The sequence below is a fragment of the Pteropus medius genome, unplaced genomic scaffold (assembly GCF_902729225.1).
Source record: "Pteropus medius unplaced genomic scaffold, Ma_sr-lr_union100, whole genome shotgun sequence".
In the NCBI taxonomy this organism is placed as follows: domain Eukaryota; kingdom Metazoa; phylum Chordata; class Mammalia; order Chiroptera; family Pteropodidae; genus Pteropus; species Pteropus medius.
The window spans coordinates 3,411,324-3,428,732 of record NW_024345600.1 but is presented as its reverse complement, the minus strand read 5'-3'; the positions used below and the strand labels follow the sequence as shown (position 1 = coordinate 3,428,732).

At 49.2% G+C, this 17,409-nt stretch overlaps 1 protein-coding gene across 1 annotated transcript in view; it reads left to right on the top strand.

Moving 5' to 3' along the window:
• Positions 1–17,409, top strand: part of ANO2 (anoctamin 2) — a 299,806-nt gene that overhangs the window by 12,675 nt on the left and 269,722 nt on the right. The window contains exons 2-3 of the mRNA XM_039874110.1: positions 4,985–5,169; positions 6,395–6,706. Coding sequence (XP_039730044.1) covers positions 4,985–5,169; positions 6,395–6,706 — 497 coding nt within the window. The remainder of the gene's footprint in view (positions 1–4,984; positions 5,170–6,394; positions 6,707–17,409) is intronic.

Here is a 17,409-nt window from a genome sequence, read left to right as displayed (position 1 = left end):
CTGCCCTTCTCCCTTACTTGGAGGCCCCTCCATGCTCTGAGCCTTTGCTGTGATCCTGAAGATTCTTGCCAAACTGTCCAAGAGGCGTGGCATGATTTGAAGGGCTCACCCAGGAAGAACTCCTGCCTTTCAGCATCTCTCCCTTCCCCCTAGCGTGGTGCACCAGCGCCTGCCATTAGAGAGTATTCCTCGAGCCGAGACCTCTGCCCCTGCAAACATGCAGGGCTAGCGACATCTGTAGGGCCCTTGAACGTTTTCAAAAGGCTTTCACTTCTATTATCTTGGGATGTCAGCACGGGTTGTTTGTACTTTGGTGTAAATTAATTTTTCAGTCAAGACCGCCCACAGCTGAACGAAGGAGTGGGTGTTGAAGACTCTGATGGTAGATAGGAAAGTGCAGGCATAGAATATGGGGGGACCAAAGCTGGGGAGGGGCCTTGGGCAGGCCCAGGGTCAATGAAAAGGCAGGTGCTGAGAGGACTCTAAAAACAAGCTCTACCTATTTTTTCATTTAGATTTGGGCTCCTCTCTGCCTTTAGTCTCTTTTCTTTGCTCTCAAAACCTCTGATCCCGCTCCTTCCTCTGCCTCTGTAGCAACCTAAGGTACCTACAAGCCCAACTGGGTGGTGGAGATCGGATCCAACTAGAAGGGACAGAACTAAAACAGCCAAGACTGGACCTAAAGGGCAGAACAATGTGTGGCGGTCCCAGATGAGTAAGCAAATCAATTCTCTTGTCATTCGGTGCTTCTGCTATAGCTTTCTGTAGAGCCTACCCCTGAGCTAACGTGGTCTCAATACGCCATCTGGCATATCTTGCTTTTCTTATTCTCTGCCTGACAAAGACTGTCCACTGTGGCCATGGGCCCCTCGACAGGCTGCAGGTGCCTCCAAACAGCAGGCCAAGAGAGGAACACTACCCTCCTTCTCATTTCCTCTCCACCCTCAAAAAGCGCAACCCCTCCCCTCTCATCAAGTGCCCCTGTGGCTCCAGTAGGCTTCAGGGTCTCCACAAATGGAGCAGATAAGAATATTCAGAACACTCTAGTTTCAAGAGATGGGGAATGGGAAAGAAGGCGGGAATACGGTTGGAGAATATATGTAGCAACTTTCAGTTCATGGTAAAGATTTTATACTCTGGCGATGGGGAACCATGGAGTGGGAAGGTGGAGTAATGTGGTGTGTAACTTTGAGGGTGGAAAAGGAAAATGGATTTGGGGCAACGATAGATGTTGGCAGGTGCTGCCGCCAAGGTTGGGCTGCCCTCTCTTCATGCCTGGTGAGAGGCCTTTGGTCATTTTCATCTGATTACACTTTGATTAGATGGGGAGAGTTCCCCTTTCCCCTAGCTCTAATGCTCTAGGAGCCTTGTGAGGGTCTGGACAATTAATTGAAAGAGGGGCTGGTCACATAGGGGGTGGTCATTTGAAGATTCGGGCAAAGGCTTGGGCATAGGAGAAGTCTCTTTGGACAAACAATGGGCTGCCACCAATAGGTTATCTTTACTCAGTGACACCAGACAGTAAATGCTGCTCTTTGAGCCTCACTCTCTGCAGCTCCCAGCTGACCAATGAAGTCCACTGGATAAGCCCAGAGGCTTTTCCTCCGATGACTTTACATGGGTCAGTGTGGCCCCACACCTGTACCACCTTGGCTTGTGGAACTTTAGTCTTGTCTGGGATGGAAGGAAATTAGCTTTGCTAGTAGTATCTGAATATTGCTATCCTACACCTCGATGGGCGGCTCTGGGAAAGACGAATGTGCTAGTTTTGCTCTCTGGGTCTCCCATGACCAAAATAACAGGTGCCCACAGCTAGATGAAGAAGCGTGTTCTCGCCAGAGGGAAGAACATACACAAGACCCTGGGCCGAGAGGGAGTGTAGTACATTAAAGAGACTGAAAGCAGCACAGTATGGTAGGACTCAGAGAACAGGCAGGACGTGGGGAGAGATGTGGGGAGATGTGGGCAGGCCAGATTATGCAGGGTCTCAGCCTGAGAGTGGCGGGACGCACCAGACGTCTCCACGCATGAAGGTGTCATGGCCAGATCATTTTGAAAGGACCCCCTGGCTGCCTTGTGGAGAACAATGAAGGGGGAGTAAAGGTGGAAGCAGAGGGGCTGTGGGGAGCTATTGGAGGAATTCAGGTGAGTGAGGATGGTAGCTTGGAGTAGGGTGGTAGTCATGAGGTGGTGAAAAACAGATGGATTTGGGAGATAGTTCACGGATAAAATTCATAGGACTGGTGGCAAATTGGATACGGGGTGAGGGAAGGAGGCTGTCAAGGCTGTCTGTAGATTTCTGGTTTGTGGACTGAGTACCGTGGGAGCATTTATAGCGATAGGGACGCTGAAAAAGATCTGCGTTGTGGAGAAGATCCTAGGTTTGGTTTTGGACATAATGGTTTTGGTGGGAGGTTTGAAGCACCCCTCACCATAAGCTGGTGATGTCCAGTAGGCAGGGAATGTATGAGCTGGCGGCTAGAGGAGAGTAGGGTTAAAAAATTTCGAGGGTCATGAGCACGCAGTGATAATTAAGGCCGTAGCAGTGGATGGGAGCATTCAAGGAAGGAATTAGAGTGTACAGAAGAGGCCCCGAGTCCAAGCCTTGTGAACATCCATCTAATTGATCCAGAGATGGGTAAGCCGTGTCCCTGCCTGATGACACCCATAGTCCAGGAGGGTAGCTAAGTTGTGGATACCCAGGAATCTGTCATTCAAGGTAACATGTGCCAAGAGCCAAGTGAATGGTTAATGAAGGAAATTTGCTTACATTTCTCCGAATGGGTAACATGTTCCCTAGGCTGTGTATGGGCCTTTATGTCTGATCAACCTCAATTCACCTCTTCTCAGCTTCTTAGAGGATTCCCTTGGAGTGTGTTCATCTGTCCCATCCTTCCCGATGGCCAGGCTTCGCTCACACACTCTCTCAGCTTTATCTCATGGTGTAAGCCAGCTCTTTGGGTCTCTCCACATCTGTGTCATTAGGGCTTGGTATATCTTTTCGGAGCTGAATGACTGAACCGTAGGCTGCGCTCTAATTACTGGTTTGGGGAGAATGTGGGCATGAAAGCAGGACCACAGGCAGCCGTGATCCATATGTCAGAATGAGCAGAGGGCGTAGCCAGGATGGCTAGGGGGACCCTGGAGACCAACCTCAAACCCCAGGTGGCACCTTTAGTGAATGGTGGCTCCTGGATAGTGGTGTGACTGAAGCTTTGGGCTGACTCTGAATCTGAGCTACCCTGAGTCGCAGTTGTGAATGTGAATATAGTTGTCAAGGAAGGGCAGACTGTGGTGAGCATCACTGTCATCTGCCCAGTCACACGTCAGAGTGGTCTTGGGCTTCTCAGTTCTGCCCTGGGCTAGTTGGTGGGCAAACGTACAGAAAGGCACTAGGGAGAGGGACGAGGCAAGACCAGAGGCCGAGGAAGGAGCCCCTCCCCTGCTGTCTTGAGCTGAGGGCTCCGCTCTCTCACCAATAGCGTGCATGCTTACACCTGCCTTCTGTGTCTGTCTCCAGCGAGTGCCTTCCGGAAGCCACTCACCCTTCAAGACCAGCTTCAGGCTTAATTCATCGGCAAGCCTACCTTGGCCTAGCCTTTCTGGTCTCTCACAATATGGACTGGAGCCCACAGTATAGAAATAAATTATGAAAGCTTCACTCTGCGGATCATAGTTGTGTTTCCTGCTTGCCAACTCTGTCTTCATAAAAAGATGCTCAGTTACTCAAGTTCAGGGACCAAATGTTCTAGGCTTCCTGAAACTGCCAGCAGAAAGCTGGGCACACAGGGGCTGCTCCACAACCTGGTAACTGGCCAGAAGCTCTGTTTCAAGAGACCTGGAAGAGCTGCTATTCATTAATTCATTCACTCATTCAGCAGGGGCTAAAGGCTGAGCTGGTTGTACAAGGTGTGATTTCTGCTCACATAGAGCTTAAAATGAACATAATAATTGTAATATCCATCTTTTATTGTAGGCACATAGGCTAATGACTGCCCTGGGTACTTTGCATCACATTTCTCGTTCTTATTCTCACTATAATCCTGCAAGTTTGGGATTTTCCTCATTTTATAGTTAAAGAAACTGGCTCAGAGAGGTCTCAGAGCCAGCAAGGGGCAGAGCTGAGGTTTAAGCCCAGGTGCCCTGGGCTGTGCTGCTCGGCTTGAAAAGGCGTTTCTAAGAAATTGGGTCTGATCAGACGCGAGACCTTGGCAACTTGTAGCCCCTGTCTGGGGCTTTGGCGCAAAACAGAGTTGGAGTGTTTCATCTCCTAGTCCCCTCGGATTCTAACATGCTGCAGCTCCATCACCGGGGTTCCCTCTCCTCCAGAGTGATGCTGGGAGTGTTTTGAAATACCACTGCAGTCCTGCCCACGTCGTTAGCAGGGCTGTTCGGGGATGGCCAAGAAGGGCTGCGGAGTTCTAAGGTCTCGGTGGAGATGGTGGCGTGTGGTGACTCCTCAAGGGCACTGGAGGCTGCCCTTTTGTCCGAGGCCACGCCCGCCATCAGTGGGCACATCCTTGGTCTGTCCTTGCTCCTTCCTTGAGGGTTGATGCTGGGCGGGTCTGGCTGCCCTGGGGGAAGACCTAAAACCTAAGCCTTTGGCCTTAATTCATGGTGTCTCTCCAGGCAGTGCCCTACCCGCTGGCTCACCTGACACCACTGCTCTCCCTCTTGTTCGGGAATTATAAGAGATGATGACAGACATGCTCTGAAGGAGCTCCTGATGGTGGCTCCAGGCTCCGTGTGTGTGTGTGTGTGCGCGCGCGCGCGCGCGTGTGTGTGTGTGTACAGTGAGATGAGCCCCCTACTCCTGGTTTTTTCTCTCTTCCCCTGTGGCCAGTGCAAACCTGGCTAACTAAGTCACTGAGGAGATATGACCATTTTCTTAGGGCCACCCCGATGTCCCTTCCTCAGTGCCTCTGTTTCTCTGTGTCCCAGATGTCCCATCACCTGAAGCAACTTAATCTCCTTTGTCTCACAGATCTCCCCCTGCTCCCTGGCTCCCCACGCCGGCTGAGCCCTCGGGCAGTGGCCAGGGGCCGCCAGGGTCTCAAACATGGACAGCAATGCCTCAAGGTGCCAGGTCCCCAGGCCCCTGGTCTGCAGGGCACTTTCAACCGAAACTCTGGCGAGTCTTCTGGTGGAGGGAGCTCCTACAGCAGCTCTGTGAGTACTAGGGTTGGGGGACAGGGGTGAGTGTGTATGTGTTTGAATGAGTGAGTGAGAGAGAGGAGAGAGAGAGAGAGAGAGAGAGAGAGAAGGAAGGAGGGAGGGGGGCAGGGTTTTCATTAGGGCCTTTTTCCATCCTCTGTCTCCAAGTCATTGATGGCACCACGTCCCAGCCATGCTGGAGTCTTCTGGGCAGAAGGGGCCAGGGCAGGGGGAGGTGCGAGGAGCTAGGTGATCCCACCTGTTGGTCAGCAGACTCCCTGGCCCCCTCCCAGAGGCCTGAGGAGCCAGACCTGTGCTGTGGCAGCTCTAGAGGCTCTCCCCTGTGCCTGGCGCATCTGGTTGCCCAGGTGACCTCTCAGGTGGCTGCTGAGGCAGCTGGGTATCAAACCAGTAATAAACAGGGAAACACCCAAAGGGGAGGCAGGTCCCTCCTCTGCTCCGCCTCGTTCTTTCTCCTCTTTTTCTCTCAACCTCCCATCTCTGGGGGTGGACAGGAGCAGGAGTCAGGACCCTGCTGCCGTCTCTGGCAGGGTCCTCACCAGTGGCTGGAGAGGAGGAGGAGGATGTGGGCCTGTGTGGAGCATAGTGTGTAGTGAATCCCCTTGGGGAGGGATGTGGGAGTGAGCCGGGTGACCAGAAATCGGCCTTTGTTCCAATGGATGCAGAGAACCTGCCAGTGAGTACTTGTGTGTGTGCGTAAGTGTGTGTTTGCAGGCATGCCCGCAGATCTGCAAAGAGGTGGCACATGCGGGTGGGCCACAGTGTATGTGGAGGGCTGTGTGTGTCGGCGTGTACTTGGGTCATGTATGTGTGCACAGACGTGCATGGGAGCGCTGGTGCAGAGAGGCTGGGTGTAGGTGACTGTGCCTGTGCAGGAGTGGGCCTGTGGCTCCGAGCGTGGAGGCAGGCGGTGTGGATGTGCAGGGGTCTGCTGCTGTGTGCACAGTCTGTGTGTGCGGGCGTACATGTGTGCATGGATGCCAGAGCAGGTGCGAAGGCACTGATGCCCGAGCTGTGGACAGGCGGGTGGAGGGCTTTGTGGGCTGGGTGTGGCAGATGAATTTAGGCCACTCTGTCCTTTCACTGGGGCAGTTGGGAACTTTGGGCCTGAGGGGCTTGCATGGTCCACCTTTTTGGGTCCAGAACAAGGTCAGCCTCCTCTGTCTCTCACCCCTTCCTTACCAGACCTCGTCGTCCCTGTCCTGTTCTCTCTGTTCAGGTCATCAACAACTACCTGGATGCCGGTGAGGCCCGTTTGAGCCGCATGCACTTCCATGACAACCAGAGGAAAGTTGACTACGTGCTTGCCTACCACTACCGGAAACGTGGGGCCCACCCCAGTCACAGCTCCCCTGGCCACGCACTGGCCATCGTCTCCAATGGGGAGATGGGCAAGGAGCCCCATGCTGGGGGCCCTGGTGACATTGAGCTGGGGCCGCTCGATGCCCTGGAGGAGGAGAGGAAGGAGCAGCGGGAGGAATTTGAGCACAACCTGATGGAGGCCGGGCTGGAGCTCGAGAAGGACTTGGAGGTGAGGTTGGGCAGGTGTCGCAGGGTCGTGGGATTGGGTGGCCCTGCAGGGCTGGGCTCTTGGTGATCAGTGTCACCTGCAGGGAGCTTTGGTTTTGTCCTGGCTGGTGGCTTTTGTTTTTTTGGTGGGCAAACCAGATTTTCTTGCCCAAGGACTTGAGGAAGAGTCCTGGTATATAGGTAGTGCCTCTGCCTAGGGCATCCCAGGTCGTGCGGGTATCTGACCAGTCTGTTGTGTGGGGGTCGGCCTAGTTAGAGACTGAAGGCAAGACGTTTCTTCCTGGTGTTCTCAGGCCCCATCCTGTGGCTTTCTCAGTAATAGTTTCCTTGGGAAGAAGACCCGTTTGCCTATTGAATTTTGGATCAAAATTCCTCTATAGGGGATCTGCTTCACTGAGGCATGTGCTTGCCTGGGACCCCCCAAGGGAGTTGATTATTTGGGAACTGAATCAACTGAGTTCATTGTTTGGGAACCAAACTTTGGCCACGTTTTATCAGCTTGTGAGCTATATATAGTCTCACTTATGGTCAGTAGTTAGCCTAAGGGAATCCATGGAAATTTATCTACATATCCAGCCAGCCAGCCAGCCAGCCAGCCAGGCATTTATTCATTTATTTTCTCCATACTACAGTGGTCCTTTAAAAATGACCTGCCCTTGCCATACTCTCCAAACTCATCTCCCACACCTGCTGCAGCCCACTGGCCTTATCTTGGTGTGTGTCGGTCACCCTCACTTCAGGGCCTTTGCTCTGGTTGTCCCCTCTGCCCTGGGCGCCCTTCCCCAGACCTGTGCGTGCTCATCCCTTACTTCACACTCTGCTCAAATGCTACTTCCTTCCACACATCCTAGCTAGAATACCCCTGTCCCATCATTCTGTTCCTTGATCCTGCTTTACTGTTCCTCACCACACTTTGCCCTCCTACCCGAAATAACATGAGAGATTAATCTGTTTTTTTTTCTGTGTCGCCACCTGCCCCATGAAGGCAGGGGTTTTGGTTAGTTCACTGCTATGTCCCCAGCACCTAGGACAGAGTCTAAACAATAAAGAAGTGTCAGTTGAATAAATAAGTGACCTCCCTGGGTCTCAGGTTCTTCATCTACAAAATAACAGACACCCTGCTGGACTGTAGGTTTACATGCCCCATCATTAGACAGGGCAATGAAAACATCCAGCACAATGCATGGTACGGAGTAGGTGCTCAATAAATGCTCATTATGATTCTTTTAAGAGGTGTCATGCTGAGGGGTGGGTGCCATTCTCATCAGAAATCTGTTTGTAAGATATTGTCCCCAAGAGACCCCCAGAGGTCATTCATTCATTTCTCTGTCCCCAGGCAAGATGCCATTGGCCCAGCTCAGACCTTCGTTGTGCTGACTTATATGCTCCTGACCCAGACCCTTTGGCCAGGAGCCATTTTCTCATTATTCTTTCCCCCAATGTTTGGACGGTGTGCTCTTTTAGGGCTACTTGGGGCTCTTTTGCTGTGAGAATGCTGATTTTTACTTTTTGAAACCCAGAGATCACTTTGATGCCTTCAATTGGGGTTGGTGGGAAGGTTTCTTGAGGTAGTAGTGTGTTTTGAGGGCCATACAAGGAGCTCCTAGCACTACCACTGTGGGAGGCTGTAGTCCACACACCTGTCTCCAGGTGTCAGGGATCAGAGGCCTGGGCCTTGTTCCCTGGATGAGTTGGGAAGCAGCGTCATGCTGTAGAGTGTGGGCTCTAGAGTTCGGATGCAGATAGTTACATCCTGGGCCTGGTGTCTGCTAGCCTCATGACCTTGGACAAGTGATTTGATTCTTTTGAGTCAAAGTTTCCACGTCTGTAAAGAGGAAATAACAATACATTCTTTACTGGGTTGTTATGAAGATGAAACCAGACAAATAAAGTATCTAGAATAGTAATAAGTGTTACTGCTATTATTACTACTTAGAGATGCTGGATTTAGCAGATGAAAGTTCAAGATGCCTAGTCAGATCTGAATTTCAGATCAAGAACAAATAATTTTTTAACATACATATGTCCCGTGCAATGTTGGGGATATACTTGTACTAAAAAATTATTCGTTGTTGATCAGAAAGTCCAGTGTAACCGTCCTGTCCTGCTAGTATCACTGCCCATCTTTGCTTCCTCTAGTGTGTTTCATTTTGGTTGCTATTGGATATTCCTGGCTTTGGCTTGGAGTTAGGAGGGCCCAGAGATGGCTTTGGGACTGACCATTGGGTCCTGGGTTGTTGTTCCTGTTGTGTAACCACCAAAAGCTCCTTCTTCCCAGCCCCCACCCTTGGCTTCAAGGCCTCCTTAACTCCTTCGTGGGCTCCTCTGGGTTCCTCAGCTTCCCCTGTACCCCCTTCTCTCATCAGACCTCCCTGACTATGTAGCCATCATGGCCTACTGCCTTACAGTGCTCACTCTCTGTTTTCTAAAACTTTATTTTTGTTGTTGATGTTGGGATCTCTGAAGCAAAGATCTGAGTTTATCCCACTTATCAGTCATGGTGCGTTATCATCATCAGTCTACATAAGGACCCTCTCGTTACTTATTTAAACACCGCCCACCCCCCCACCACCCCGCTTCCCCGGCTCTTCGCTGCCTGCTCACTTCACAGGCAGCCATTCCAATGCATTGTGTTTCTGGGAAATGTATAATGTCATTCTTGCCTTATGTATTTTTTCTTTTTCATTTTAAAAATGTGTTTTATTGTTTAGAAAACTTTTAGATTTACAGAGAAATTAGAGTCCCCATATATCCTGTAGGCAGTTTCCCCTATTATGAACTTCTACAGTAATGTGGTACATATGGCACTATTAATGAACTAATATCGACACACTATCGTTAACTAAAATCCATACTTTATTCGGAGTCCCTTATTTTTCACCTACTGTCCTTCTTCTGTCCCAGGATCCTATCTTGGATATCGCATTAGATTTAGTTGTCATGTCTCTTTAGGCGCCTCTTGGCGGTGACAGTTTCTCGGCACTGTAAGCGTTTTGAATTTATATAAGGCACTCTATTTTACAGCCCATTCTGTTTCTTGCAGCACTATATTTTTCAGGCCATTTGCATTGTGCACATGCATCTAATCCATTTTTTCTAATGGATGAGCAGTTTGCAGTCACCACAATTTATTTAGTCGCTCCCCTAATGATAATGGACATTCAGGCTGCCTCCAACTTGCGTGCCATCGCAACGAGGTTGGGAATGAATTGTCACCTCCTTCAGGGCTAGTGGTCCATGATCTTCTCTGTATCCTTCCCTGCATCCCTCACCCCCCATGCCATGTTGGTGTGAAACAGCGGTTAGAGATTTATCAGCTGGAGCCTGTGAGAGTTGGAACAACTCCCTGGGGGCCTGTTGGGGTATGCACAACTCTTTTCTGTGTCAGGATGCTTAGCCTCTGGCCTTAAGCAGCAGCTTGGAACTGGCAAGTCACAGGAGCGGGGACATTGATTGACTGCACCTGGTGGCACTTTGGACAGCAGGTGTAGTGGCCCCACCTGCTCAGTTGTCCCCTCTGGGCTGGGCTGTCATTAGGCTCTGGTTTCACAAGAAAAATGGAAAGCAAATGGGTTCTTATCAGAAACCCATTAAAAGTTATTCACTTAGCCTTCCAGATCAAAGGAACTTTGCATCCACCAAACTCAGAATGACGGAATATTGCAGTGTTCATTTCCGACCCTAGTTGATATCTGGGTGTGCTTTAGACAGGATGATAACGGGTACACATCTTCCACTTGGGGTTTCACTTTTTCATTTCGTTTGCATATTTCCATGTATTGACATTGCCCATGTTCATATTTTAAAGACTATCCAGCATGTATCAGGTGACTAAACCATAGTTTGTCTTTGTGTTTGCTTACATTTGGCCATTTGATTAGAATTTCATTTAAAGACATCACTGGAGATACCTATGGGTGAGAGACCTGTATCCTCACTGCCGAGTTGGGAAAATGAGGGCCACCTTCGTGGAGATGGGCACCACTGCTGCCGTCATCTCTCTTAATCGTGTAGAGCTTGTGCTGAACTGCCCAGAGCTTGTGTTCTTAAAACTCTCACATCTCGCCCTGCTGGGAAAACTAGGATGTGGGAAATTTCCTGATCCTTAGGAGAACCTTGCTGTTTGGGTTTCTAGGGTGACAATGTCCCCAGAGGTCTTCTTGTCCACTGCTCTGCCTCAGGCGTCGAGGGCAGGTTGTTGGGTGCTGCAGTGAGGGGAGCAGTGCCTTTCTATGGAGTGGGGGTCCCCATACCCCTGCTGACTCTATTATAAATTGAGTCATTTCCTCCTCAGGAATAGGATAAGCGCCTGTGTTCTTAGGAAAGGCTATAGCGAATGCGGGGAAAATATGAAAGTGGAATTTAATGATGCCCCAGCTCATACTGTTTCTTGGTGATGGCTGCTATGCCTGCACGAGCATGGGTAGCAGTCACGCCGCTGTTGACTTGCAGTAATGACTGGGGAAAATGCCATGATTTCCCTCTGGCTTTGGATTTGTTCCTGTCCCACTTGCCCCACCCTGAAGCAGCATGCTGGATGGAGCCTTGGGCTTCTCCCCTGCCTCTCTGTTGCCCCAAGGGATCTTCAGGGAACACAACAAAGACAGCCCCAGCAGCCCCTGCCCCTGGGGCTGCACAGCTGAACAGAGCAGAGTCACAGCAGGGCTGATTGGATCTGATCTCTGAGGGGAGGCCTTGAGGCAGCCTGGGGGAGGGGATACAGAGAGAGGCAAGGAGGGGGGGTCAAGCCCTCTAAGTGCAGGTAAATGTCTATTTCCTTTTCAAAGCGTTTATAATTAAAAGGTAACATTCAATATTCTTATAGGATACCCCCCACTGAAGTGTTGAGCAGCTATTGTCCCTTTGTCATAGGAAACACTAAGTGCTTTGTCAGGCTGGTGAGGAGCAGGGCTGTGCCTTGAAACTAGGTCTCCTAACTCCTGCTCCCCCTGGTCCCTTAAAATGACTCTCCAGGGGCGGAATTTGGCCTCCCAGCCTTGGAGATGAGCACTGTCCAGGTTCTGAAAGAAATTGGGCAGTGGGTGGAGTGAAAAGCAGGCGGAGAGCTTAAGTAGAGGTGGAAGGAAGCTGGGTGTGGCTCTTTCTCAGGACCTTCACGTCTGGTCTCCTTTATTGACAAGGGCTTCTAGTGGTCTCCAGAATTCCTCAGAAGGGGCTAGAAGGAGTTTCTGGACTTTGATTATTTGTGAATCCCACTCTTTAATAGTAGAGGGTAAGGATTAATGGTGGACCTGGCTTAAAGCTTCTGGCTTGGGCACCACCTTGGCTGGCTGTGTGTTTTGCTGGCTTTCTCTTACCCGGTGCAATGTGTGAGGTACAAGAAAATGGGATTGTAGGATATTAGAGCTGGAAGGGCTTGACATTTTGTTCAGTTTCTTCAGAGAGCAGGAACTGAAGGCAAGAGGATGTAATTCGTACAAGCTCATGCTGCTAGTTAATTCCTTAAGCAAATGAAATATTGATTATAGAGAGTCTGTGCTAACATATAAGTCAAGATGGGCTAACGTCCTTCTGTTAGGTCTGTCTTCCTTGTAGTTCGGTGATTATCCTCCTGTGAGGCTGATGTCTGACCAGCACTCCTGGTACAACTGTCAGGGGGTCCATGGCTGGTGCCTGTTCTGATTTAACAAAATGCTATGCTAGTTGTTAAATATTTTGAGTATCACTCATGCTTCCTACGATCATTTACATCAATCTGTGTATTTAGTTGAAGAGAGAGTCAGGGAACAGCTAGTCTCAATTCTGCTCATCATTCCTTTTTATGGCAGTGCTGGATATTCCGGGCTCTGAGACAAACTCGGAGAAAGAAGGCCCTTCTCCGTTTGTCATTTGATAAGTTCAAGGTCTTTGTCAGTCAGAGACTGCTTGGGCAGTTGCTTCAACTGTAAAGATATTCAGAAGGGAAGAATCTTCCAGGAGAGACCTTCCAGGCTCTGTCTCTGGTCCCTCTCTCCTGCCTCTCATTTAGCAGACATTTATCGAGCATCTACAGGTGCCCCATCCTGGGCCAGGACCTGATGACACAGAGGTGAATAAGATGTGGTCCTTGCCTTCAAGAACCTTGTAGTCTTTTAGCGAAAGCAGTCTTGACCACAGAGAGTCACACAATGAGATGTAAAGTGCAGTATCAAAGATAGGAAGAGAGTTAAGGGAGAGTGACAGATGGTCTGGGTGACTTGGAAAAGTCTTACCTCTGCCTTGAAGCTCTTGGTAAGTCACCTTCCTTCTCCCTGTCCCCAGATTCTTGGGGTCTCCCAGCAGAAGTAAGTGGGCTGTGTCTCCTACTCTTACCAGGTATCCAGGAAGGATTCACCCTCCGGAAGTAGAGATGCTGGTGAGGACTGTGTATGTTTCGAAAGTTTAGCTAATATAGGCATTGTACATGGCAGAGTCTTTCTTTGAGTCTCGAGGTCTGGAGATACCCAGTGGTTATATCCAGTGATTTATAGTTGGTGAGGATGATTCTGGGGCCACTGCAGCCTTAAGTGTCCCCTGCTCTACACTGCAGACAGGGTCTCCCTACTATCCCTGGTCAGCTCATTAGGGTGCTCCAATGCCTTACATCTGATGACTCCTGGCGCTGTATAGCAGCATTGGGAGTTCTTAAATTTTGAGAGCTTTATGAATAGAATTCAAGGGTAGAGTTTTCTACTTGGATGGTAGAAAATTGTACTTTATTTTCACCAACATTTAACTGAAACTTAGTATTTACTTCAGTTAATGGTATAGGCACAAACCTATGTTACTAGGAATTCCTTTGAGTTTGTCACCAATAGAATCACACATAGATTCATTTCACATTATGGTTATTGCACAGATCTCCAAAAGCATTTACGTTCATCACTACTTTGAAAGGACAACAGTTTTTAGATGTGCTGCCAGCACTATTTAATGTTTCGATAGAGAAGCATGTATATTGCTATATCATATACCTATGTGTAAATATTTTGATAACGATATTTCTATTATGTTTGATCTCCTTGTTATTCTGTTTATCTGACACATTTGAAAACATTCTGAGAAGGGGTCCATATATTTCATCAGACTGTCCTGAGGCTCCATGGCCGCCACCCCTCCGCCCCCCGCCCAAAACGTAGGAGAAGCCCAGGCTGTGAGTGGCAGTCCTACCTGGCTGCTGTGTGAAGGGAGTCCAGGTGGGGACACCCATAAGCTGCTCTCTGGAGATGGACTGGCTCAGAGAAGGTTCCTGAGGAGTCTTGAGGCAGCGGCATGATTCATGGGGCACGTTGACTATGCACAGCTGTGACATCAGCCGAGCCCCTACTTGGTGCTTGGAGCCTTCACGGCTAATTGCATTTGGGAGCATGTGGTTCAGTCTGGAGTATGCTTGGACCCGAGAAGGAAGTGGAGCGGAAAGAGGATCGGGCTGCGTGTGTGTCAGAAGACCTGGGTTCTGGGTCCCATTCTGCCACCAACTGGCTGCTTTCTGGAGGTCAGCTTCCGCATCAGGAAAAGGAGAAGGTTGTGCATAGTCAGGGATTCTCAAACTGTGTCCTTGCAAGTACTGGCTTTCTATGACTCAGACTGACGTAGTCTATGGCAAAATAAAAACTGATAGTTTACTCAATTTACTGAAAAGTTGCATTGATAAAGATAACTTTCTCAATGTAAAATTGTTCTTACATATTTTTTTCTTTCACCTTTGGAAGCTGCTATTTGTTGTCTGCCACTAAGTACTTGTCGAGGACTAAGGAAGTGGTGAGAAGTAAAAGAATATCAGTGGGAAAACTTAGAATTGGCCAATCATGTTTAATTTCACAACTTAATTTTTGTCGTGATTTTCTGTTGCCTATCATATGGGTTCTCGCACTAAAATTGTTCCTCGTTTGAATGTTGGAGTTAAGCACGTCCGTTGGTGGGTATTTAAAGGACTTTTGTTAAAGGATCCGCAGAGAGCACTGCCACCTGGGGGTGTTCCGCCAGCTTCTGCGGGTCGCCAAGGGCCCTGCCTGCTTGGACTTTGGTTCTGGACGCACAAAGGGCGAGTGGACTGGCGAGTCTGAGCAGGGCGGTGGCCTTTCTCCAGGTGAGGTAATGCTTCCTGTTACATCCAGGCCACGGATAGAAGCTATGGTATCTCGATGTGTTCCCAGCCTTCCCAGCTCTGTGCACCATGACTGTGAGGGGCAGTACAGTAGAAACTAAAGAAGAGCCTGTTACTGTCTTGGAAGGGTATGGAGACCCCACCTTCCTGTCCCTCCATCTCTCTTGACTTGCCCAGGAGCTCAGCTATGAACAAAGTGTTTTCTCTCCAGAAACTGGGAATTGCCATTTCTGGCCTTTGGCTTCTAGGGAACCCTGGGTCCATTCTGATGTCTCTTAGAATGTGCTCACTGTCCCTTGAACAGTGCTGGTTTGGGACTCTCCTCTGCCTCATACTGCCCCACCACGGCCAGCAGTTAGATTGTCTGTCCAGCTCAGCATTCCAGGGGGTTGGGTGTGGGCCTGGACTAGGTGACCGCTGATATTCTTATAACTGTCTCATTGAGTTTCTGCTTGGGGATCCATTGTTGCCAGGTTTCGCGGGGTGGGGTAGGTCTGGCTGTGGATGTTTTAGCCAAAGCTGTGTTTCTCCCTTGTCTTGGAGCTCTTCTGGTCCAGGGAACCTACACTCAGCTCCTCCACAGGCCTCTGGAGGGTCGAGGCTTCCCAGGCCTCAGAGAGGACCTGTGGGGTTTTAGCACCTTTTCAGAAACAGGACGTCAGAAAGAGTGAAGTTTGATGGGTGTGCTGTTCTGTTGTGTCTTCTTTGTCAAGTGCAGACAGAGGAAGCCCCAAAAACTTGGAGCTGAAGCCCCAGGGCCCTCAAAGTCTGGTAGGTTTGCTGCTGCCTGCCGGCGCACACACTCCCTGTCCGTGGTTACGGCCTTGTGTGTGTCTCTGTGCGCTGCCCTCCCTGGGCCCTGTGGCGTCAGAGAGGATGCCTTCAGAGCAACTCGGGCCATGGTCTGCGAGTGGGGCCTGGGGGTCCTGGCTTCGCTAGAGGAACATTTAGAACACCAGTGACTATCGGTGGAAGTTATGGCCATCACCTGGATTTCCCCAGCAGCAGGATATGGTAGGAAGAACTTGGTGTGTGGAGGGAACGAGTGGGATTCACTGACGTGTGCCTTTATTTATGCAAGTCCCTTAGCCACGCCGTGTCTGTTTTCTTATCTGAGATCTGTAGCCAGCACCTTTCACAGGTGAAATGCTTCATAGTTGGTAGAATGTCATAAAACGAAGTGTCACTATCTCCGTAGTTCTTTGCAGGCATGGTGTGGGGTTCCTTCTTGCCTTGCGTTTTCTTCTTTGCCAGTGGTTTCAAGTTGGCTCCCCCGTGTGTCCATCTTTTGCTTTAATTTTCTAGTTTTTTAGCCTCCTTATGAGCTGAGTTGAATTTCCTTCCCATTTTCCAAATTAAAGAACGTGCCTGGTTGTGGATTTGGCAACCCCAAAGGAAGCGGTGCAGGGTTTACTGTCTAGTTGGGAAATGATACACTCACACAGTTATATATGCCGATTACTTCTCTTCTGGGTTTCCCTTATAAAAGGTCTCACAATTTCAGTTATTTGAATACCATGGTCATGATTTTGAATACCACTGTTTACTATTCTCATGCTTTTAGGCATAGGAATTTACTATTTCTATTGTTATTTGCTTAATATTTTAGCTAAATTGGCTCACTTTTAAAACTTAAATTTATTTGAAAAGAAAATACTCTATCATTATCATAAATGGAGAACCAATATCACCGGCCAACAAATGGACAATAACTACAAAAATAAACCATACCTGAAACAAAATAACATCATTAATTTGTGGCTGGATATAGTTGGCTGCAGAAGGTCCGAGGCTGGGGGTCTGTTCACTCTTTGTGAGAAATTTATTATGTTCTACACCTGAAGCTAATGTCATATTATATGTCAATTATACCTCAATTAAAAAAAATAAAATAAAAAACTAAAAAAAAAGAGAGAAGCTCAATTAGCGTCAGAGAGGTTAAGGATACATTAGCATCAAACCGAGACTTTATCTTTGCAGGATTATTGGAGAAACTAACTTTTTCATTATTTAAAAATATTATTTGATGCTCCATCGTATCTATCCATAATACGATGCTCCTCATTCCGTAGCTGGGCATCGTTACCAAAACAGTTACACCCTCTGGAGCTTCACCTGTCCTGGGATTGGTCGACACTGAGAACAGGGATTGTGTTTTACTCGATTTTGTGTGTGTGTGTGTGTGTGTGTGTGTGCAGGGTCTGACACATAGTAGATATGCAACAGTATTTGTTGAATTGATTCAAAGCATAAATGTAGCAAAGATGACACACTATTCGGAGGAGGGAGAGATCCCCCAGCTGGGGTTGGCAGAAGAAGCTTTCCAAAGAAGATGGAACCCTCTCGCCTTCCCCAGCCCCGTCCTCCCTCCCCGCAGCCTGGAACCTCAGCTCAGTAGCTCCACCCACTTCTCTCCACTTGAGCCCGCCTCCATTCCTACTTCTCATGGGGCAGAAGCTTTGCCTTTGCTTCTCCCATCTCTTTCCCCAACCAGGGAAGAAAATACCATAGCAATCTGCAGCCCCCTCAGAGCTGCCCACCCTGAGGAGATGGCTGAGGGGAGCAAAAAGAAGGGGAAGAAGTGAGAGGGAGAAGTGGGAGGGAGGAGAGGAGAGGAG